This window comes from Pelodiscus sinensis, chromosome 6 (genome assembly GCF_052426305.1).
Source record: "Pelodiscus sinensis isolate ZL-2025 chromosome 6, ASM5242630v1, whole genome shotgun sequence".
Lineage (NCBI taxonomy): Eukaryota > Metazoa > Chordata > Testudines > Trionychidae > Pelodiscus > Pelodiscus sinensis.
This window is the reverse complement of record NC_143057.1, coordinates 86,091,192-86,116,394: the sequence shown is the minus strand read 5'-3', so window position 1 is coordinate 86,116,394 and position 25,203 is coordinate 86,091,192. Positions and strand designations below refer to the sequence as shown.

Sequence of the window (25,203 nt, the reverse complement as noted above, 5' to 3'; positions counted from 1 at the left end):
TTAACAAGACCATTTAATTTCTTTAGAACTAGATTTCCAGAAACAGAACAAAGCACCTTTGCTATTATATTAGGTAAAATATGTCACGCTTACCACTGACAGAAGAGGACAGACACTGCCTTTTGGAATAGAGATCTTGGGACACAGATCCCCAAAGAACTGTGCAAATCTCTCTGCTCCCATTGCTGTGGCACTGCCATTCAGTACCTCAATCCCCACTCCCACCCATGGAAAGAATTTGAGAAAAAAGGGATTAAAATCTCATTAGAGCTACCCAGCCTCTGCCCCCATGGGAAGTACACACTGAGGGAGGGTTTAAAAGCTCTATGCTTTTACTATTGCTCAGAGCCTCTCCTTGCTATCCAGTCTCCCTCAAGCCAAAAGATATTGAATGAAAGGGTTTAAAAACTCATCTGCTTCTATTACCAGTTCTGTGTACATGGAACACCCACTCATCTGAACTCCAGAAAGACAACACAGAGGGAGGGCATTTAAAACATTGCTACTCTCCTTGCTGCTATATTGTTTTAGCAAGTAGTAATCCCAACATCTTCATTCTCCTGAAGTACTTTTTATTGTAATTGGCTTTGCCTCCATGTCCAGTTTTTAAGATGATATATTACACGGTAGTTCACAAAAGAAAGGGACTTTCTTTTGCTTTTAAATGTGTATTTGCCTTTTCTTTTATGATAGCTCCAAAGGGAAGACAAAAGAACAAAGAGAATATGACAATGGAAGAAAACTGCTACAGCGACAGCTCTAATGACATATAAAGAGGAAAGTATGACAAAAAGAGCTCTTCTATTCCTGGTCACAGTCACTGTTAGCCAACACTTGAGGCTAATATACCTGCTTTTCCTGAATGGCACTAAGAAAGAAATATCTTTACCGTGCATTTTATTCACTATTGAGTCAGGGAGAAACAGATTTGACCACTTGAATTCATGGACAGTTAACACATAAAGGCTCGATTCTGCACTGGGATCTGTTGATAGATCCCTGCACTTATGCAGAGTCCCCCTTGCATTAATGGAACGCTGAATGGGTGCAGAGGCTGATGTTAGCCAATCCTGATGCAGAACTAAAGAGTCTTCAGTTTACTAGTAGGAGAAAAGTAGAAAGATTCCTTAAAAAATTTAAGGGCAAATATAACTCCAAATGCAAACAAAGATGACAAATACTTTAGGATCCATAGACTTTGTGGGTCCATAATTTGGACAGATATATCTCTGTATTTTGAAATTCTATACCCCAGGATAAATTTGACTTAAGACTAGAAATCTCCAAATATTTTTAGAAGTCCAACAATTTCACTAACCTTTCATTTGTTCTAATTCTAGTTACTTGAGTAGAACTCTGTAATTTCAGAGTCCTTCTTAGCTCACAAGAAAGACTTTTCAGTGGTTTGAAGACCCCATGGAAAGAATTACTCAATGGCAAATAAGTTAATACGTTCCTAGTTACTTGAGAACTACTCCAGCTAGAAGAAAATTAATCTCATGCTGTGAGCAGAAACACCCTTTGTTTAGATTTGTTGTTCCAGTTGTCTTCCTTTCAAAATATTGTCTTGTCAAGGATGTTTAAACATCTGTTTTTGAATACCACAGAGTGATAGCTACTCAAATGATGGAAAAAAAGAGTCTACTTATGAAAGTGGAACAGCACAACTGAAGATCCATTATTCATTAGGATTTTAGCAGACTTAAAAAATCTCATGTTTGCATTGAAACCTACTCTTAGAAAGTACTATGTTTTTAATTATTTAATACTTTATAATTAAGGGACTAATTTTATAACTTTATTATTGAATAACTTAGTCTCATTGAATTGGCATTTGATATAAAAACAATAGTGACTTTGGCTCAGATCATTGGAGGGAGGTCCATGCATAGAGGGAGTTCTCTGCACGCTGTTCTCCTCCGAGTTCTAGGAAGTAGGGATTAAGGTGAAGGTAAACAGCCCCCTCTTTCTGAGACAACTGGAAGATTTCTGAAGATATTTTAAGGTAGATTCCTGGGTCAACTACCAGTGAAAGCAATTAGTGCTGTGCTTGCAAAGGAGCAAGAGAGGTTCTGGAATGTCACTTATGCCACAAATTGGAAACTCCTGCTCATTTCATATCTTACTATTATTATGATAGTGCTTAAAGGCTCCAATCAAGATCAGGACCCAACTGTGTGAGACACTATATGACCAGTAAGTTTTGACCCAGATTTTTGTTATACAATATAAACTTTTCATTTCTTTATATAATTGATATTAATTAATCCAAGGGTTTTGGAGGAAATGACTAAAACTGTATGTATTGCATATTGGTTTTGTTTAATATGTGGAATGTCCTTGTAATTATTTCAATCATTTTGGCTAATATCTTTAAAATCATAATTATTTTTTAAAGAAACATGATACATATTTTGCAGCTAATTATTTGGAACTAATGTGCATTAGATAGCCAGTAACCTCTTAAGGTCTTTCCCTAAGTATCTTTGTCTTTTACATGAACTCAAAGACAGATTAACAGATATAAGCACTAAACAATAACAATGAAGGAAACCAAGAGAGACAGCAAAGCAATAAATGATCATATTATAGTCAGAAACAAGACAGCAGTTTAGGCACAGTTGCTAGATATGGGCTAGGGGCCTGATTCTTTTCCTGCAGTAGAAATGGTATGATCTACATGAGTAAACACAGTACTCCGTAGAGTACAATTTCTGAGTTCTGTTCCTACTTCTGCAAATGGCTGTGCTTTATACTTTGCATTACTTAAATTGCTTTACATTGGTTAGAAAGTACTACTGGGCTAGATTCATTCTTATTGGTGAGGGAAGATTAAAAACAGATAAAGGAAATAGAAAATTGATATTTGGGAGGATTGTGTCTTCACCAGTCTAAGGAATGTAGTAGTAGAATAGCAAAGAAACTGAATGGTCCCAAAAAGCTAAATGCAGATAATGTCATCAGAGATTGACATGGTGCCAGAAAAAGAATATGCTTTGAGCATTGAGGACAAGTTTGAGCACAAGTCAGTCAAGATGGAAAGAAATATACAACAATTTATGTGGAAATGAAAGCAGTTTCCCACAATTAAAAGATATGCACATTTTTCATGATTATACTGATCACAATTACAGCAGAAAATTAAAGTGACATTTGTTACAATACATTGTTTAGGTACTAGTGAAAAAGAGAACCTTAGCAATAGTCAGTATATCTCCACAACCTTGGCTGTATGTGAATAAGTTATCCTACCTTCTAAGTCCAACATGCTGCTTGTTTAAAAAAAGATTCAGACAATTGTGAGTATGAATACTGGAGCAGCTCCTAATCTCATGAGAGAATAGATCTGGGGAAACAAACCAACCATCTGATGTGGTATAATGGAGGAAGGGCAAATGCCATTCTTTGCTTCTCATTGATTTAAATGGCATAAACCAAATACATCTGTCTTCTGATGCCAACACCTTTATCTGTTTGCCATGTTGTATTCTAAACAGTCATTATAAACATATAGCACTATCTTTTTACATTGTTGTTACTTTAGGCTTAATATTGATTTTTAATAAATACCAAAGTCTTGGTAAAATTACCATTCATATTTAAGAAATCACACACCAATAGCAAAACTGTTTCTTTTAAAAACAATGAGTAGTCCTGTGGCACTTTAGGCTACATCTACATGGCAGTGCTATTTTGGGATACTGGAGGTATCCTGAAATAGCTATTCTGCGTCTTTTGAGCACACCCATTATTTCAAAATACAATGGGCTTGCTATTCCATCATCCTAGTAAATCTCATTCCATGAGGAGTAACGAACATTTCAGAATAGTGATTTATTTCAAAGTAAGTGCCATGTAGACAGCACCAAATTTTGAAATAAGCTATTTTGAAATTAACTCAAAATAAGCTATGCAATTTGAGTAGTTCAAATTGCATAGTTTATTTCGAGTTCCGGGTGCAGTGTAGACATACCCTGAGAGACTCACCAAAATATATAGACTCATGAGCTTTTAGTTAGTCTTTAAACTAGTTCATCAGTCCATAAGTCTGTGTATGATTTATGGAAATCAGGTTCAAACACCATATCTGTTAGTATGAGGATTTTGAGATTAACAGATATAATCTGATCTTTAGGGCAGTAAGCTTTCTACTGTGCCTGTGTTCTAGATCCAGAATCCCAGATATTGATCTAGGATGGTGTTAGGGTGGTTGCAGGTGATAGATTCTATTCATGCTCTTGGCTATTATTTCTTCCCTGGGCACATTAATTGCTGCTACAGTATGAAGTCTGAATGAAATTCTGATTGGTGGATTTATATAAAATATTTATATTTTCCTACTCTATACTAAACTGGAAGTTGCACTTTCAAAATGGCATATAAAATGGCTAATTATCTTTCCTATAAAACCAAGTCTAGTAAAAGTCTGTGTCTCCATAATGACCCATGCCGACCTTATTCATGGGCAGTAATTATTTGTGAACATCTCTTCACAGATGTTTCCACTTATATTAGCAGCTCTGTGACATGAACTCCTCTTTCAGGGATCCTAGGCAAGTCCACATTCATTATCAGTTTCCACACAAAGGACAATGATTATAAGTGAACAAAGCCCTTTAACACAGGCACTAGCATTTACAGAAGAGATTATGAGGGGCCTGAAGCAATGATCTTGCCACAGAGGGGCCCTGAAGTACTACATCAGTGCCACTTTATGATCTTTTCATTAATGAAATTTTGCTTTGATTTTATCCCATTAGGGATAAATAATCATTTAGCACAATAACCGTTGTGATAATAATGATAGGTTGATGCCAAAGCATGGTTAACTTGTGCTTCTTTGTCTTTTTGATCGCCCCCTGCCCAGCCTCCAGGAAATATCATGCTGCTTGAACAGACAGAGAGACAAGTTACTGTCATTTTCATTCTCTCCTGACAAAAAGCGAGTTAGATTCTCAGCTTGTGTAAACTGGCATTGTGCCATGGACAGCAATGAAGCTTTGCTAACTCACAGCAGCTGAGAATCTGCCCTTTTTCAAAAGTTCTTTATATATGTGTGTGTACTTCTGAAAGGTGTATGCTGCTAAGAAAAAAGATTCTACCCTCTCCTTCCCTCTTTTTATACCTGGAACAAATATCTACCATGGCTTTCAGCTAATGCATTTTAAAATAAGCTTACATCTATTAGGTATGAGTTTTCCTTTACTTATACCAGTGATTAATTCCACTGAAGTCAATGGAGTTACTCTGATTTTGAAAAGGTGCAACTTCATTCATTTCCTATGGAATTACTCCTAATTTACATTGGTATAATGGGACAACCAGGCCTTGTGCACACACTTCAGCCTGGTCTACTCATTTTTTCTGGAATAGCTACACTGATTAGAAGTGTGAAAAAAGGCACATTCATAACTGACCTTGTTATGCCAGGAAATGTCCTAGGGGAGACACAATCATGCTAGTAAAAAAGTCTGTTTGCTGTTATAGCTCATTTTGTCCAGGGAGGTATTATAAGCTATACAAGTAAAACAAATAATTCCTTTGCTGATATTAGCTCACTAGGAGGGTTTGCCACTACAGCTGTACCATTGTACCTATACCAACAAACTCTTCCTAGCTTAGAGAGAGTCCACATAAGACGCAAAGAACAGAGAAATGCCTCCAATCTAAATAAATAGATCACTGAAGTGGGTGGATTGAGCTATTTAGAATTCTGATTTGCTTCCTGGTAGGTGAAATATAATGCTGCAGATGACTGACAAGTATTTTGGAGCACAACTGCAGATTTTGCAGGGGGAAAATGTAGAAATTATAGCAGAGAAAATAGCAATAAATATGTTCAATTTGCCATAAACCGATGTCAAAAGGGGTAAATCAAGAAAAACTGATCATTAAGAAATGAATTTATCAAACTTGCTTCACAATAAAAAGGAAGGAAATCTGGACAAACAAAGCACTCCTTTTTCCTTGCTTTTTTTTCTTCTTTCTCTTTACCTCTTTCTTATGTGCCATTTTGAAATGAGGATGGGAGGGAAAAGAATAAAGTTTTTCAGCTGATTTATGTGGGTTTATGTTGCCATAAATCCATTCTTTCCTATTCCTCTGAAATACCCTACCTGTTTTCACTCTCACTGTCCACTATATTATTTTCTCTCTTGCTATCTATTATTTCATAGCACCCATAATTGTACTCAGTGCTTCACAGAAGGCATGGTGTCTAAAGGCTAAATTTAGGATGTCATATAGATGAGGACAATGAAGCAGGAAAATCCAAAGTTTGCAGCAATATGATCATGTTATTACTCATCCATATACAACTCTTAGTGGTTCAAGGCTTTTTTTAACATTACATCAACATGTAATAAATTTATTTATCATGAACATTTGTGTAGTGGGCATACCAGGGACAAGGAGGGAAAGTGTCTAAAGAGCACTGAGCTCAGGCAATCCAAGTTGGCAGATGCTTTCCTGGGGTCCCAAGGGAGAGCATATTAAAGCAAACTGTAGATGGATGTAACCTGTGGTGAGCCAGGCTGAAAACCAGGGAGGCATAGACAGCTTTCAGTTGGTTCTGCATCTCTACTGCACTTCACAGGTGCTAAGATGCCAGTGAATCTGGCTCAGTGAGGGATAAGAGAGTGTCAGAATTCAGCAAAATACCTTTTGAGTAGAATTTCATTTTAAACATTTGAATGTAAACCTTTCGCAGAGTTGATGCACAGTTCCTGTTAATGGCAAGAAGAATTATGCAGCATGTACAGATGGTACAGATCTCATGGATTTTAAATGTAATCTCCGTGACAGCCAGGATCTTCTAGAAACAGTGGGCCTCATTCTTAGCTCGTGTAAATTGCCATAGATCATTTGTTTTTACTGGAACGAACCCACTTTTGCAGCAGGATCTGTCTCAGTTTTTAAATCAGCCTGTGGGATTAATTAAGTCCCACTGAGAGTAATAACAATTGTAAGCACCCCCACTAAAACCCATGCAAATAGTTTTACTAATTTTGCAAAACTGATGTTAAAAACGGAAAAATTTGTTCTTTTACATTGTGATGAAGAGTTATTTTTGCTGGCAGTTTCCCCCCTTTCCTATTAGAATCCCCATTGATGTAGGGAGGAAAAAGTACTGCAAGATCACAGCTGCTGTGGCTGAATCTGAAGAATATCATCCCTCAAAATTCTCTTTACGTTTCTTTGTAGGTCTCCAGCTGAAGTGATAGCTCCAGAGATCAGGACAGAAAAGTCTGGCAGAAAGATGGCTTTCTATTATTGGTGTGTTTCCATGGTTGGAGGATGAGGGAAATCAATCCCCTAGTGTTATTACTTTGGCATACGAGTATGCGTTATTATTCATTAAAATTTATTTTCATATGAAATTACACAACAGCATCTCAGTAAAGGTTACAAAGGTATTTCCAGAATCTGCAATAAAACTAGACAATCATTCAAAAACCAATTTATCATAATGTTTGTGTTCCTGCCTCAAGGTAAGTAGGAGCGAAAGAATAATGTACACTGGAACGAAAAGTTACTTGGTATCCAGAGCACTTTCCTAATTGAAAAGTAAAATCAATTCATACACTTTGGCTCTTGCCAGTAATGGCTTTTATCTTGGGTTTTGGAAACTCAATGACACAGCAGCCAGGTCAGGAGCTCAGATTGAACTTTTCTGTGAAATTCTCTGATTAATTTTAATCCAAGATTCTTTGCTATCTGATTATGCATATTTAGTTGCATAGTTATGACCCATATCAATGCATTCCTCCTTTTCCTTCCACCACCTATCCTTGAGTCATCATCACCTTTATGAAAGCCTCAAGAATCCCCTTTTAATCACTTTACAAACCAACTCTGGTGGTGACCATCATTGCGGCTGAAGAAAATTAATTAGGATTTCCCTTACATCTCATGGCAGTCCTTTAGTTGTTTGGAAAGGTGCAACAAGCAATGTTTCTGCATCCTTCCTGTCTTCAGGAGTTCATTTGTAAAAGGTGCTGAGCAACCTCCATGCCCGCTGACGTCTGTGGTTACTCAAAACTCTGAAAATAGGCCCAAGTGTCCCGGAAACAAATCTGTATTTCAATGCTACCTTTTCACTGTGCCATGACTTTTGGAAGCTATTGTATTATATTTGCATACATTATAGAACTTGAACCAGCTGGAAATTTCGTACCTTATTCAATCTAAAAGCTGTTGTATTATATTGCAGTCCATTCTATTTCTACATTTCCTAAGTACAAGAATGAATTATAACCAATCAGACATTGCAACCCTGTGTTCTGGGCTGGACTTGCAAATGTTAACAAGATCCACCTTCTTTGCTTCCTTCCCTTAAGATTTTATGATGTAATACCTTACTTTTTTTTTTTAACAAAGGGGTTAATTTCCCCCCTCCATTCTATTTCAACAGCACTGGCACAAACATGACACCATGGTTTTCAAAGATTTTCTGTACAATGCAAGTTATAATATCTGAAAACACAGTTCTTCAGTTCCAAGTGATAACATTAATTAAATTACAAAAGATTCTAGCATATTAAGTTCCAGTCTCATGAGGTTCTGGGGCAGAAGAATGAGCAATGGCTGATTTTTTCATGTTTTAATATTTTGTAATATAGAGCCTGATATAATTTGTGCACTTACCTAAAAATAATCAATTTGCCCTTTATAGTAAGTAGGGCAGTATTTTAAGTACACACTCAGAGTACTCTCTTTTCCTGACTGTGAAATCGTTTACTGATAGGAGTAATACAAATGTGTGAAGGACTTGTTTCTTACCATAGTGAGGAATTATTGCCCATGCCATGGCAGAAGCATAGATGCCTCCAATCATCCAAAACATGCACAGCCAGCTTAAGTGTTCACCTCGCTTCTCTCGAGCAAGAACTTCAGAAAAATATGAAAACACAGTTGGAACAGCTCCACCGATCCTAAAAGGAGACAAGAGGTATGTGTTAAAGTCAGAGCAATAACAAGCCTTAAAGTCTGAATACAATTAACTACTGTACCTGCTCAGAACCTGAACTAAAAGAGCCTTTGCCACAAAAAGTGTTCTTGTCTATGTTTGTTTTTTCTTAAGTACATTGAATAAACTTTTGGTGAAGCCCCACACTTTTGGACACAATTAAATGTATACATTTTCATAAAAATGGTAAAGCCAATAAAGTGGCAGATTAATTTAATTGTCAGTGACCCAGTGTGTCAGTTTAATTGTCAGAATTACAACTACCATTAAGTTGTGTATTTGGCTTTTATTTTTATGAAAATCCATGTTATTATTATGGTAGGACTGACAGTCTACATCATGATGAGAAGTTTCTCATGAAGCATAGAGAATTTCTTTTTTTTTAAATTAATTTTTGGTCATGTTATCTGGAGTCAAGGTGTAAGTAATAGCTGTTCTCATTCCATTCATTCCTCCTCACCCTGCTTCCCCAAGTCTTGGTTTCCCTTATTTAACAGAGAATAGGCAAAAAGTTCAATATCTCTGATTAGTGAATCTATTCATAAAAGTATTATGCAGTAATATTCTCTATGATTTGCTACTAACTTAGGCTGACTTTTTTCTTTTGGGTCTAAAAATATTCAATTTTAATTTTGAATGCAATGACATGCTGGTAACTCTTTGACCTTATGCAGCAATATATCTTTTATTACTAAGTGCTATTGTTGGTACATTTTGTATGAAAATTCTTTTTCTTGAATGCATCTGAGGCCTGCTCTGTACTTCAATTTTGCTTGCACAGCTATGATGGCTAGAAGCGTGGAAAAAAATCAGTTGCCTAACCAATACTGATGTGCCAGAAAAAGTCCCAATGTTGATGTTATACCAGTAAACAAATAATCTTGTTGAAATATCTTGCTTTGTGTGAGGCACTGGTGTGAGCTGTACCAGTAAAGGCCAGGTATTGTGTATGTACAACAGTACAGTGCTCCTAGTGTAGACGTGTCCTTCATTTTACACGATTACACATTCCATCTGTAAATTGACTGTGCTGATTTTTGTTTGAGCTAGGATCAAAGCATTATTTGAACATAATTCTTCTGTATTTAATATTAGAAGATTTACCTGGTGCTGCTTAGGCCCTTAACTCAAACAAGTTTTGTTTTTCTTCATTTAAATAATTGTTCTGGGGTGGGACTGGGGATGAGAGGTTCAGTATGGAGGCTGCCCTGGGGTGTGAGGACAATCCCAGCCCTCTCTCACCACTGTAGATTGGGGCCAGGTGAGAAGCGCCTCTCCATGGTTGCAGCAGCTGCAGCAAGCACAGCTGGGAGAGGAGTGCATGTCCCCTGGCTGGGGGACAGACAAACGCACACCCAGACAAACTCTCTGAAATATATAGTAGATTACTACCCCTTTCTGCACCTCTGCCGGCCCAATGGGGTTTTAGCTGTCCTGGTTTCCATCTCTGCCTCCTTGCTGCCCTGTGGTCATTCTATAGTATAACTGCCCATCCTACCAGACTCCTGTCTTTCCGTTTTTATGAGAAACAATCAAATTCCAGGGACATCCCATTGTTCTGACACAACCAAACCTTTATTTTGCTTTAAGTTACAAAAGGAAGCTGCATATCAAATATCGTGGTCCTAGCTCTTACCATTTAGGAGGAGTTCTTGAACAAACAAATGATAGACATTTCAAAAATATATAATAAAAGATTATATATTATTGGAAGACTTCTGTAAAGTATTTTTACCGAATGAACAAATACTAACAACATGAAGTTGAAAAGGTACATTTGGTTATAACTGACCAGTTTGAAAGAGAATTAAAGCAATTTTCTTCACTGTGGCATCCAGGCAGATCTATCCTAGTTAGACATTGCTAAGGTGCCATCATCAAATTAGGTGACTAGAAATATTTGGTGCCCTACTCAGGTGGTTTAAAGTACTTGAAATGAAAGCTTTCTTAAAATTACAATGAACATTTCTTCAGCTTGTACTGCCAGAGCCATACTGCTAAAAATGACATCGGCTACATCTGCAGTAATAAAATCCCAGATTTATATACCAACATTAATTCTAATTTACTAATGTGAAAGAGGAATTTTGTTGAATTAAATGTTTACTCATTATGATTGACAACTTCGATTTAAAATAAATGTAAATTGATTTATTACATCTAATCCTAAGCTCATATTGTGCTCGGGGGTCAGTCCCAATGTCACAAATGAAGTCTTTTCTGCATGTGGCCACTGTCTGCACATAGAAATGTCTCTTTAAAACATAATTTTACATATCTGATGAAAATATGGACCTCTCCAAAGACTATAACAAGAAAAATAGTTCAACTTTCCTCTATAAAACTTCATAAAATACAAGATGAATAATTTGCAGCATTAGATTCAGACCTTTCAGTATTCATCTTTAGATCTTTACTTGGGCTAAAAAGACAGTTTTCCATCTTAAAACTTCAAAATGGTCCATCATGTCCCAGGACTCAAGATTTGTGCTTTCATTTTTCAGTGTTCAAGATAATGTTTATGGGGGATCAAGGAGTATTTTCATATCAATGAATCTCCCAAAAGACATGGGCTATATACTATAAAACTGCTGAAATTCACATGTGCTAAAGTCACAATTGAATTTCAAGATAAGGATAAAGATTCATTTACGCTGCTGTGTCACTGGCTGCTAAAACATTGGGGAAAAGATGCAAGTTTACCAACAGGTTAAAATTATAGAGGAAAAGCGGAATACAGAAATAAACTTCTGTCCCATGAAATTTCAGTGGATTCCAATAAGGTTTATTTTAGAAGATGTTCAGGTACTGTGCTAAGTGGTTATATGTCTCAAGGCTAACGTTATTTTGTTGCTTCCTTCTAGGCATTAATTTACAAAGGATCCACAATAGACTCTCATGTATTATAAATAGCTCCCAAGATTGACTGAAACATGCTAGTTCTTAAATTCTCTGCAAAAATCCTGCTACACAAATTCATAGTCCTATAAAATACCACTTGTGCTTTACAGCTAGAAATGTAGTATGAGGCGATCTTCCCCATTCCAGCCCTTTTCTGGTGGGTAAAAGGGCAAGAATGGTGGAAAAGGGCCCTTCATATCCATCTCGATTAGATTCCCTGGGTGCAGACACAGAAGACAATCATTGGGCTGTTCTCCAAGGATCCCCTTAAATCCAGGCATAGGGAACTGCTGGGGGAAGGCTTATGGAAAGCAAATCAGGGATGAGGCAGCAGCCCACAGTACTATGGAAATTCTGAGCTTGTGGAGGATGCTGTTAATTTAAACAGGAGTCCAGTCTCCAGAGCAACTCAAGATTACAAAGCTGCAAAAGTGGTTCAAAGCTGCCATAACCTTTCTTCCTTCTGGTCTGAGATGGAGCACTGACTCTCAGCTCCTACAAATCACTTTGAATACAGTACTCTCTTCTTAATTTAAATTCCTTATATTATCTTGAAGAGTCACTAGCAGTGGCAGAAACCAGTGTTCCATATCCCTGCTGGACCCTAAAAGGTGTGGAACATGCACTTGGGTTGGCTCTGTGTTCAAGGCGCTCATCTTTTAGAAACAAGCCCAAATTGAAAGTGTTGCTATTAGCCTATAGAAGAGTGTAGTGGGGGCAACTGCCCCACACTGGCTGGAAGGGGTTAATGCAAGCTGGAGGGAGTCTGTGCAGAACCTTGGCCAATGAGAGAGAGGCTTTTTACTAGCCAATTAGGGTATGGCTTGCTGGGCAACCCTGCATATAAGGAGCAGCCCAGCAGAGCAAGTAAGTTAGGCCCTGACCAGGGAAGGTGCAGGACCTGGTTCCCAGAGAGGCACCTTCAACAGAGCAGTGCTGGGCAGGCTCAGGGAGGCTGAAGAGGGAGGCTCCCACCTGATACCTGTCAGGCTGCTGGCTTTGCCACTGGGCCAGGATGGTGCAAGGGATCACAGAGAAAGTGGCCCGGGCAGTGAAGGGGTATAGAGGAGAGCAGGACAAGGTTGCTGCCAGAATGTCCCTGGATCAGGACCCAGACAAATGAGTGGGCCCGAGTCACCCCCTTTCCTCTTTCCATCATACCTTGCCACCAAGGCATGACTGATACAGACTATGACTTGCCCAGAGACTGGGGCTGGGCTTGGAGGCCACAGCAGCAGCAGAACCACAGGACTGCTGATAAGTCCCCAGAAGGGGGATGAGAGATCCCTGGAATGGGCACTGCTAGAGGGCGGAGTCCTGAAGAGGACAGCATGATCAAGGAGTGACACGGATCTAGAACTGGAGTGTGGAGTGAGGACCAGGGGAGACACTAGCTAGGAGGTTGCGCCCTGTGGACTAAAGAATGAATTCCCCAGAGCTACCAGTAGGCGGCATTGAGTTGGTGAGTCCTGGCCCCGTGACAAAAAGTGTTTAACACCATATTTGCATTAAAAACAAGTTCTTGTAATAACAGTGGAGGTTTTCCCTATCATTGATTCAATTCATTAATGAAGTTTGAGATAGCCTCTGGCAATGTTCCCTCAGTTTTTTCCATCCATGTGTGAAATAATTTTTGTTATGTGCACTGAGGCATGTGTAGCTGTGCACCACCAATAGAAACACAAGTTGCCGGCTGTGGGAGGCTGAGAGTGCTCTGCTAGTCAGATAGGCGACATTTGACTCTCTCCTGGGTGACCACGTAAGCATTCAGCTTACAGGGAGCACTTGCCTCTGGGTATATTTAACTTGTATTTACATATTCTGGTCCCTTGTCTACTAATCCTATTCTTGGTTCTAAATTTGATTAAACAAAAGTCTACATAGAATTGACAATTTTTCTTTTTGTTTCAAAGTTCTTGTCACCTAAATAGAGAATAGTGTAAAGCCACATATTGCAGTTACTATGATAGTAAATGTAACAGATTCAGATAGCTTGTGATATGTTGTATTAATAATAAAGTTGTATTTAGGACTCCTAGAGAGGCTTTCTACGTTCAAAGCACTTTACAGACATTATCTAGTACACAGGGATCATTTAGGCAAATCTGAGTCCCAAGACTATGAAATTCAAGATTCTGCATGTAATCTCATTTCAAAATCTCCAAGGCCATGCAAGTTATGGGGCTGGAACCTTAGGACGGTTCAATGCAGGGGAATGTGCCCTCACTCTAGAGGTGGTACAAGTGTCTGTGGAAGATTACTTGGAAGTATCCAGCCATTTTCTTCTAAACAGAAGAGAGGAACTTGCAATGTGCCATATCCTAGTCATGATAAAAGGAGAGATTTCTGTTGGTGCTCGCTAAAGATTGGAAATTCAGATGAATTGCTTGATGAGATTAAGATGACCTTTTCATAGACTAACTTACAGGCTACACCTTTCAATTTGTTAGCATTGTCCTCTCTTTGCACAGTATAAATAACTACACAAAGGGCAAAGCAGTGGAGAATCAATTCTGACTTCACATTTGCCTCCTCTGTGAGGAGGTTCTTTTGTGGTGTGGTCTCTTTGTACAAGCTAGTGCTATACTTTTATCAACTATTGTATACTAGGAATTAATTAATCCAAATAAACTAAAACTCAGGGTTTACAAAAATACCACATCAGCCAAAGGTTGTATGAAACTATATATGTGCTGCAGTGCAGACATATATTAGTCCCAGTGCTTTTTTTGTTTAAAAAAAAAAAAAAAAAGGGTGCCGGTACTCTTTAAGATCCAGCCGACTATCGGCCCTTTTCATTACAAGGTGCTGGTACTCTTTGTTCTTTCCAGGTAAGCTCTGACTGGAGGTCCTGGTACTGTGTATTGGGCAGTACCATCACATAAAAAGCACTGATTGGGCCATATCTGACTATTACCTTGGTGCAAATTCCTAACAACTGTCGCTTCAGCTGAGTTACTAGACATGTTTGCTGGTGTAACAGAACAAAATTTGACCTACTGTAGTTTTATATTAAAATTTAAAATGCTGTATTAAATGTAGTCTGCTTTTAGTCACCATTAGCCACCTGGTGAAATTATATAAAAAACAGGTGTGAAAATGTGACTACTAATGGAAGTTTTGCCATTGACTTGAATGTGACCAGGATTTTACTCTGCATTTTACGAGGAATACAAACACTATTTCCCACAGGACACAACATTAAATCTGCTTCAGACAATTAATTAGGTAAACAAAGTATGCTCCATACTCTTATTAAATTTATGAGTTATGTGGTTAATCCTCATTTGTAAAATAAACATCAGGCAAAGGAAAATACATTTCTCCCCTCCCATATTCTATTTTTTTCTGTACTGAACTGAAAAGGCTTGCTCATGTCTTAAACACACTGGTTATTCTGACAGCAGGCTGGACTGATTTAAGTCATGATTGGAATTACTTGTTTTTTTTAATCATCAATTTAAATGTGGCTGAGACTTCATAAAACCAGTTTGAAAAATATTGCCATTTATTGCAATTTCAGATTAAAATTTATAATGAACTAATTTATACATGCTTTTAAAATGCCTCTCCTACTAGAATATCTTATTTGAATTTTATACTATTTCTATAGGCAAACAACAACATATCAAAAAGGCTTTGATCCTACAAACATATAAGGAGATTCATAACATTATGCACATGACTAGTTCCATTGATTTCAATCTACAATAAGTGGTCATTGCTAAAGCTCAAATGTATATTTTTATTAAAAACTTCTCTTCATTGCATAAAATCTTTATCATTTCAACACAAAATCACTTCAGTTTTTATTGGTGGACAATTATTTATATTTTCACTTCACTATAAAAGTTGTTGTGAACTCTCGATATACCAAATTAAAATTTTAATAAATTAGAGCCTAAAGTTAGGCTCCTAAACTCATATTTGAACACTTATAAGTAGGATTTCCCATTGCCTTCAAGCCTCAAATCCTGGTGGAGTACAGCTTGCCTGAAGCACATCAACTTTCTTGACTAGTGGCAATTCAATATATTGCACTAAAAATAAGGACTGAGACCTTGAAGTTGATGAAATATTCTGTGGCAGGCCAGTGACATGAGCAAGGAATGGAGTGGGGAACTCACATCCAAGGCTGCTGAGGAAATGCATTGTTGTATTTTGTAATTTTCCCAAGTATAGTGCTTAGAAGTCCAGATGGGAGGAAATGAAAGCATGTGCTGCTGTAGTGCAGTTAGGAAGAAATGAAAGCATGTATTATTGACACCTAATTATTCTCTGCAGCAGGGCCAGCCAGCTAGCTGTGTGTGTGTGAGGGGAGGGGAAGGGCCTGGCTCTGCACCCCTGGAAGGGGCGGAGCCAAGGGTAGTCAGCCCTTAGCATCACCGGGAGCGTGGTGATGGCCCCGCCCAGCCTGCGGAGTCATAAGGAGCTGCACAGTAGCATTCCTGAAGCAATTGAAAGAGGCGTGAATGCCCCCCCCCCCATCCCTCGTCGATGGTTCTGATTCTCTGCAAGAATGAGTCTTCTAGTCAGCTGGAGATATTAACATTATAGCTTTCTATTTTAAGAAGCCACATTTAAAGAACAGAACTGTTACTTTTTGGACAATATTTAAAAATAATTGATGATGTCTTTGTTTTGATGAAAACTAAGTCAACTGTTGACCTCAATGAAAGTTCAGCATACCAAATACAAGTTTAAAGGAACAGTGATTTACATGTTTATGTCTGAATTACTCTGTAGTTATCATTTGTTCCATGGATTTATAAGAGGGAAGAACAAAAAAATAATTTAGCCAATCCATGGCAGGAGAGATGGATTTCTGAAAATAAACAATAAACTAAGTCATATCTCCCTATTTGTCACATACAGAAATTTATAAGTGTCTGCTAATCTACCTGCAGGGCTGTAATTTGTCACAATGGAATTTGGCAACAGTACACTGCGACAGCTGAGATGCAAGCAACACTAATGCAGAGCAATCAGGAACCTGTCTATAAAAAGTATCTGGTGTTTGTTTGCAGATTTACTTGCCAAAGGGGCTTAAAATGCAGAGGCATGTCAGAAATAAACAGATAAATAGGAAAACCACACAAGATTAAAATGCATAAGGCAATAAGATGCTCTGAAATATCTAGTCTTTTCTGATTATAACCTGGACCACAGCCAAACAGTGAAAGTATAGTAGATACTGTGTTGGTCTGTGATGGCATTTGCAACATTTGCCTTGTTACCTGTGGTCAGCTAATATGTTACATGACAGAGTTTGAAATGTACAACTGCTGTTATGCTGCTTCTTGATTTGTATCAACCCAGCCATTGTCCTGACTTTTCTGCTTCACTGTCTGATTGCAATTGGTACTTTCTCTTGCTTCCAAGCTCCTCTTTTCTCTGCATGGTTTCTATAGATTGACACCAGTCTCAGAAAAGACTTTTCCCCGCCAGAGCCTTCAGGAATCTGGCAAATCTGAACATGAGCAGGCAATCTTAATAAATTTCCCTTGAGGAATACCTCCTGAATGATGCCCTAGCAAATTGTAATTGAATGAAAATTAGTACAATGCAATCTACTTTAGCTGTGTTTTAAATTCAAGTGCCTTTGGACCATGTACACTAGGATGCAAGTCCTTTGCATGTTTAATGCCTATTAGAGGGAAGTAGCCATTTCTCTCTACTAGGCTGGACATTCAGGAATTTTAGTCACTCAAGGGAAGCATATGGCTATGGGATTAGGAAACTAGGATTCATGTGACTGTTTCTATATAAAACAAGCCTCCAAGTGTAGGCTTGATATATGACTCTGATACCACCCTTCCTCAGAGTTCCTACTAGTATCTCAAAGTTCAGTACATAGGTTCTGAAGAAGTGGTGATGAAGGTGGCTAGTAGGGATCCATGCAGGCACTCATGTCAAAGGAATTCAGTTGCATGCAACCTGATTCTGGTCCTGGAAGTTTGGTAACCATGATACCCAGGAAGGTGGTCTGAGCAGGATCAAAATAATGATTGCAACACTACTAAATTAAGTACCATCACTTCAGGCTAGCTCTAGAGAATAATGTTATGAAAAAATGTGTTCAGCGCACCAGTTAGCAGCTTTGCAAATAGGCTCTACTGGAAAGCTTCTTAGAAAAGCTGTGGAAGTTGAGCAGCATCTCCAATTAAATCATTAGTCACTCTAATTTGTAGAGTTGCAGATAAATAAGCCTGCTTATTGTCAGGATCCTAGAGGAAGATAGTTAGGACTAGAGGTAGGAGCATGGATTCCAGAACTGAAGCTAAGGTCAATGCCAGTACTGGGATCAAGAGCCATGCTGGGGGTCAAGCCAAAGCCAAAGTCAGAAATAAAGCTGAGGGTCAGACCCAGAATCAGGAAGTATGTGAATGTCCATGTTGGAGTTCTAGGGATCAGCTAGGACTCAAGACCAGGGGATTACAAACAGAGAAGCAGAGCAGCTATGGCAGCTAGGTAAGAGCACACATGGTTGCCTGAACACTCTCTGGTAAACTTCATAGGGACAAGGAACCAATCAGGGATCACTAAGACTACTGTCAGTCAGATCACTTGAGATGGAATGTCCTATGGCAGAGTCAGGCCAGGGAGCTGCTGCAAAGAGGTAAAAAGGCAGCCCCAAAGGGAAAAAGCAGAGAACTACAGGCCAATTAGATGCAGCTGGGAGGGAGCTGGGCAGATTGGGGCTAGCTGACTTCTCTGCCGGCTGACTGAGGATCTTTAAGAGCCTCAGCAGTTGGAAGCTGGGGGAGTGTGTGAGAGGACGGGGGGGAGAGAGGTTTGAGAAAACAATTCTGTAACAGCATTAGGTGGAGGCAGCTAGGGAGGGAGTCCGAGGAGGTGTGACCGGGCTCACTACCCTGGAGACATGCTGCAAAACCCCCAAACTCTGGGGTTGGGAGTGAGGGGCCTGCCTGGTGGTGGCCAGGGTAAGAGGGGCCCTTGCCACAGTTCTGTTGTGTTAAATTTCTTGTCTGGAAAAATGGATCACACGGAGTAGCAAGGTTATGGCTGCTGCTGGGTGGTGTTCTTGGGCTCTTAGCTGCCTCTTAAGACTCTAGCCTGGGATTCAAGTTTATGCCTAGCCAGGAAAAAAAGCCAACTTCTCACATCCTCATCCTGAGGAATGGATTTGTGGTTGGCTACCTTACAAGCCACAGCTACAATTAAAGATTTCAGAGCAGGGTTGCAGTAGGAATGGTGGAAACATTCTTTCTGAACATTAGTGAAGGGTAATCTAGAGGTCTTTGCTAAGTCCAATCAATCTTTCATTGGTTGGTACCAATATTCTACAAGGTGTCATGATTTTAATATATGAAACTTCTTTTGGACAGTTGCCAGTTCCAAGTCTAAGACTGTACCTTTAAGGATTAGCATCTGTTGAAAGAAGCAGGGAGCTAGAAATGGAGAATTACTGTATCCTTAGGAGAGGATAACAACTCTCTCTCTCTAGAAGCACTGGAAGGAATAGGCTCCTCTTCAAAATCTTCCTATCCTGAAGTTCCATTGATTTAAATCAGAAGGCAGATGAGACTTTATTTTGTGGTGCCTTGAAAGTGAATGTAGGAAATGTATATTTTGTGGTAGGATAGTTCTTGGTCTTATCAGAAAACCAAAGTCATCCTTATCCATATGCAGAATCTACAGTTGCATTGGGCACCTGAAAATTTGGGGCACCACTGCATCGTAATATCTACCCACTCGCCTCTTACAATCCCTGTTCTGTGGCTCTGCTTCCTCCAGAGGGGGTCTAGTTAACTTAAAAATAAAAAAGTCTACCAGACCTATTAGCAGAACATCGAACCTGTGAAAGAGCCATTCAAGTAGTAATGAAGCCATTTAACAGGCATTTGCCAACCCCAGATATGTACTCTCAGTTCCGGAATTTACTGTGTTAGTCAACAGGACTTTAGTTTTAAATTTGTTTTAAAAACATGTCACTAGTGTGTTGCTGAGGCCGTACCTGCCGGGGTTGTGGGTGTGCTCCTGCCGCCCTGGGTTGGCGGCTGCTTTCTCTGTGCCAGGGTCAGCCACGGTCAGCAACTCCGGTCTCAGCGGCTGCAGAAACACTGGTCCGGCCTGGTCTCCTCCCTCACCCTGCAGTTTCCTTGACTGCAGAGCTCCCTCTGCTTTTATACGCGGCCTCTGCAGGGTTGGAGGGGCGGGGCCTTCTCAGCTAGCTGGGCCTGGGCTACCCCCTGTCCATAAGTGCGGGGCCTGTCCGCCCCGTCACAAGATGTCAAACTGCTAGAGATGGAGACTAAAGTCCTTGTTTATCCACAGAACAGAGGAAGAATATAGATAGACTACAGAATCTTCCTCATATTACCGCAACCCTGACCTAGGCAGGGTCTAAAATTGCAGCATAAAAGGTCCTACTATCAAGCTCTGAAACCATCCCATCCTCTCAAATATATGTAGACCAAAAGAAAATCATCTGAAACAAACAGAGCTCCAAATACTCTCAAGGAAACACCCACAATATGGGGCAAATGTCAATGAAAGTTAGTTTTTACATGGAGCAAACAACTGCTACTAATATTTTGTACTTGTGTCATCCATATGAGGTTCTCAAAATAGTTACAAATGTAATGAAGTCTCACCACACACCTTTGAGATATTTTGATGTACTATTTCAAGATAGGAAAACGGAGGCATGGAAATTGTTAGTTGTCTGAGTTCACATGAAGTCTGGGCAAAACTAGGCTGAACCCCTTGTCTTCCAGTTCCCAGTCCTGTGTAATAGCCAAAAGACAACACTTCCTCCCTTTAATTGTTCATTCAGGGCTAGTCACATATGTGCACTGTGTAATTCTCTAGCCACTGAAATAAGACTATAAACCTACAGTACATAATGTGCATTTCCATATATAACAAAACATATGGCAAGATCATAAACATAGAAAAAGTAAAGAAATGAAAGAAAGCAAAAGAGCTTACCCAAATCCAGAAAATAAACGACAGAAGAGAAAGAAGCCATAGCCCTGGACAAATGATGACAGGAAGGCAAAGAATCCATTGACAGACATGCATATCAGAAGAGACTGCCTCCTTCCCACCTTGTCTGCCATGCCTCCCCAGAAGAATGCCCCCAACATCATCCCAAGGTACACTATGCTACCTGCAACACAGAAAACAAGATGTTACTTTGTGAGCTATACAACTGATACCAAATGACCAAAAATCAATCATAACATACTATAGTATTTTTTCCAGTAAACCTTTTCACTTGTGAAATGACAGAGCAGGAAGTAATTTCATCCTCAGTTTGTGTATGAGTGAGCTAGGTGTGTAAATCTACACATTCATGTTTAGAAGAACAGATATCCTATTGTGTCTGACTCACACATTGAGGCTTAATATTTTATTAAACTGGGTGCCTCTAGCTATAGAAAGATGAGTAAGAAGTGGAGAAAAAGTTCTAATTATCCCACCGAAGCACGCTGCATGCATGTTAATACTTCAAAAATTGAAATCAACCCTACAGAAATGTATTATTGGAAATATATTAAAAACAAGCAGTTACATGTGGAATCATTAGTCATCAGTAGTTATTAAAAACAAGTTGTGCTTAGTTTAAAGGAAATGAGTTAGGAACAAATGAATCCTAGTTATCAAAGTACAACAGTATGGTAGAACCCCCACTTGGCGGTTTGTCTCTTTTATTATAGAATTTTATTTTCTCTTTCCCCTCCATTCCCCCCCCCCTTCCCTTATTTATTCTTGGATCTGGACTTTTAATACTTCAGTCATCTGCAGAAGTGGGTTGTGCCCACGAAAGCTCACGATACCATCTACGGCTGTGTCTACACTGGGCCACTTATTCCGTAAAATCAGCCGCTTTTCCGGAATAAGCTGCGAGCTGTCTACACTGGCCCTTGAATTTCCGGAAAAGCAACGATGCTCTACTGTACAAAATCAGCTGCTATTCCGGAAAAACTATTCTGCTCCCGCTCGGGCATAAGTCCTTATTCCGGAACACTGTTCCGGAAAAGGGCCAGTGTAGACAGCCCAGTAGTCTTTTCCGGAAAAAAGCCCCGATCACAAAAATGACGCTCGGGGCTCTTTTCCGGAAAAGCGCGTCTACATTGGCCACAGACGCTTTTCCGGAAAAAGGGTTTTTCCGGAAAAGCAGCCTGCCAATGTAGACGCTCCTTTTCTGGAAAAACTGAAAATGGAATAGTATTCCATTTTAAGCATTTCCGGAAATTCATGCCAGTGTAGACACAGCCTACATGTTTTGTTAGTCTTTAAGGTGCTGCTTTTGTTGTTTTTTAAGTTTTTCCAGTTACAGACTAACTTGGCAACTCCTCTGAATATTTTATTATAATACAGCCTATGCTTTCCTTAAACAGGTATTGCCCTAAAGAAAAGGCAACATTTGAGCAGCACTGCTTTAAATGAACTTTTTAAACATGGGCAATCATGTTAAAAGGACACAGTGAAAAATTCTTTGTAGATATTGTAAGAAAGTGATACTGTTTTAATTTTACAATCAAGTACATGGTATTGATAAAAAAATTGGATACTTCAAACCTATCAATAAATTTACTTCAAACTAAAGAAAAAGAGCACTGCCAAAATAAAAAATATCTTAAAAATATTTCCCTACATTATTATCAACATCTTAGAGTATAAAAACTGACAAACTTTCACAATCTAGGTTTTCTTTCCTCTCCTTGCACTTCTCCCTAGTTGGACAATGATAAAAAGCCTAATTAAATTCCAATCATTTTCATGCACTAGGACAATATTGCAAGAGTATTTTATTTTAGAGGTATTTTTGGTTAAATTTCACATTGATACTTATTAATCTTAGGTTTTGTAAAATACACACACATACGTATACACACATTTCTGGCCAAATGTGCCTTTCCAGTACCCCGTTATGTCACAAACTTGGACTAGCCAAATGAAATCTCAGTCACACATATTTAGCAAAGCTATCTCAATGGAATTGCCATTTCCTGCAAGATGCATACAATATCTTACTACTATGATTGAAAAAGTATTGAGTTTGACTGTTAGAAACTTAGCTTAATGCAACATAACTCAAAAGTCAGAGAAGTTTGTGAGAAATCATAGTATACAGGCAGTCCCTGGGTTACGTACAAGATAGGGACTGTAGGTTTGTTCTTAAGTTGAATTTGTATGTAAGTCGGAACTGGTACATATTGTAGGGGAAACTCTAGCCAAACATTTCTCCAGAGCTCAGTTTTATTCTCCCACACCTCACTTCCCTCAGTCCTTTATTCTCAAGCTGAGGTGTCTGCTGAGAAAAGCCGCTCCGCGTCTCCTTAGTCTGCTGGGGGGGTGCTAGCTTTGCGTCTCCCTGGTCTGCTGGGGGGAAGCAGCTAGTGCGGGGTTGCCTCACCCCGTTTGTAAGTAGGGATCTGATGTAAGTCGGATCCATGTAACCCGGGGACAGCCTGTATTTACAAATCTCAGCTTGCAGTCTCACCCACTATGTCTATACTGTGCCTATTTGCACAAGAAATATGCAAATGAGGCTAAGCATGGAATATCGCTGAGCTTCATTTGCATAATTAATGAACACCCGCTTTTTGCGCAAAAAGGAGCCATCTACACAGCTCCTTTTTGCACAAAAAACCCTCTTGCGCAAGAGCCGTTCTTCTGCATTTTTTTCTGGAAGAACGGCTCTTGTGCAAAAGGGGTTTTTGTGCGAAAAGGAGCTGTATGGACAGCTCCTTTTTGTGCAAAAGCCTCTTGTGCAAAAGCTCATTAATTATGCAAATGAGGCACGGCGATAGACCACACTTAGTCTCATTTGCATATTTCTTGCGCAAAATTGAAGCAGTATAGACATCGCTATAGAGTGCTAAGCCAACCAACCCCCAGTGCAGATAGCAATAGGTTGAGGAAAGAATTCTTCTATTAACCTAGCTACCAAATGCACCAGTGGGAAAACAGTTTTGGACAGCATAGGTAGTGGCTACACTGAAGCACTATAGCAGTGCTGCTGTCACATTCCAAGTGTAGACAATCCCATGGTGCACAAAGCACCTCTTTTCCCAAGTTTACTCTGGAGAAAGGTGCAATAGGTTGGTGTAAGGCTTTTTTGGAAATGCCTTTTTCCATTTTTTCCTTAGGAAAATAGTGTGTGCCTTGTTAAACATGCATGCTCTTTTGTAGTGCTTAAAAAGGCACAACAGGGCAGCCCGAAGCAGAGCGTATTGTCCTTCAACCCACCCCCCTCCATATCATTTTTAGTTGATGTGCAGGCCTGCTGATGGGGGAGCTTAAAGGGGGCAATTGCTCTAGGGCCCGATGATTCAAAGGGCCCGGGGGCACCTGACCATTGCTGTTGCTAATGTGGCAGTGGCAGCAGCCAGAAGCTGGGCCCTTTTAATCTCTGTGGGAGCAGAGTGCTGCATGCTCTGTGCGGCTCTGAGGGCTAGGGATAAGGTTGCGCCATACTTTGGGTGGCACTGAGGTCTGGCTGCCGAGCCCCCACCCTTTCTGCCCAAGGCCTCCTTTTCAACAGCGCAGAACTGCTTCCACCCCAGTCCCCCGGTCCACAGGCTTGCAGAGGCTATCGGCTCCTGTGTTTCTGTGGATAACACCACCACGCTTCCAGTTACTCAGGGTCACAAACTGGAGAGCTCATGATGGATTCATCCTTCTTCTTATTCAGCAACCAAGTTTCCAAAAAAATATAAAAACCTTCCTCTTTGTCCCACCCTGGCCATGAACTCTGTATTAGCTGGTTTATAACCTTTAACACTTCCCTCAACTGCATTCAAAATAGAGCTGCTAAGATAATGTTTCTCAGCTGTCACTCACCTGAGTCCATCTACAAGTTCCTGTTTTCCCACTGTGGTAAGCTTAAACATCTCCAAGGTCCTCTCTAATCAGCTTTAATTTCTGTTTGTCAGTAATAGCCAGCTACTAAGCACCTTCCTTCCCCTATTCCTTTCTTTGTATCACCTTCTTCGTGGCCCAGTTTACACAGAACACACTTCCAACTCCAGACAACCAACTGTGCTTCCTTTTTTTTCCCCTCCAAATTATTCCTCACAACACATTTTTTTCTGCAATGTCCAGAGTAAGCAATGGGAGCAGCAAAAGAAAAGGAAAATTCTACCAAACAATAGATGGAGTAGAAGCATAATGTAATATACTCAGATAACCACAACATTTTAGTCTCTATCCCCCCCTTTTCCCCATTCCATGAGTTTGTTGCTCTTGTTTTGTCATTTCATGTCAATAGTAACATTGGAAATGGTTAGGGGCAGAGTATATCTCTCTTTTATTCATTTTATAAATCACTTAGCACACTTTATACCTTGTAGAAATAA

General features: G+C 39.5%; 1 protein-coding gene across 2 annotated transcripts in view; it reads right to left on the bottom strand.

Annotated features, from left to right (window-relative positions):
- The window catches only part of SV2C (synaptic vesicle glycoprotein 2C), a 199,491-nt gene that overhangs the window by 66,999 nt on the left and 107,289 nt on the right, over positions 1-25,203 (bottom strand). For both annotated transcript variants that reach the window (XM_025185249.3, XM_006124253.5), the window contains 2 exons: positions 20,825-21,005; positions 8,782-8,933 (listed from right to left, as the gene is read on the bottom strand). In XM_025185249.3, the coding sequence (XP_025041034.3) occupies positions 8,782-8,933; positions 20,825-21,005 (333 nt within the window). The remainder of the gene's footprint in view (positions 1-8,781; positions 8,934-20,824; positions 21,006-25,203) is intronic.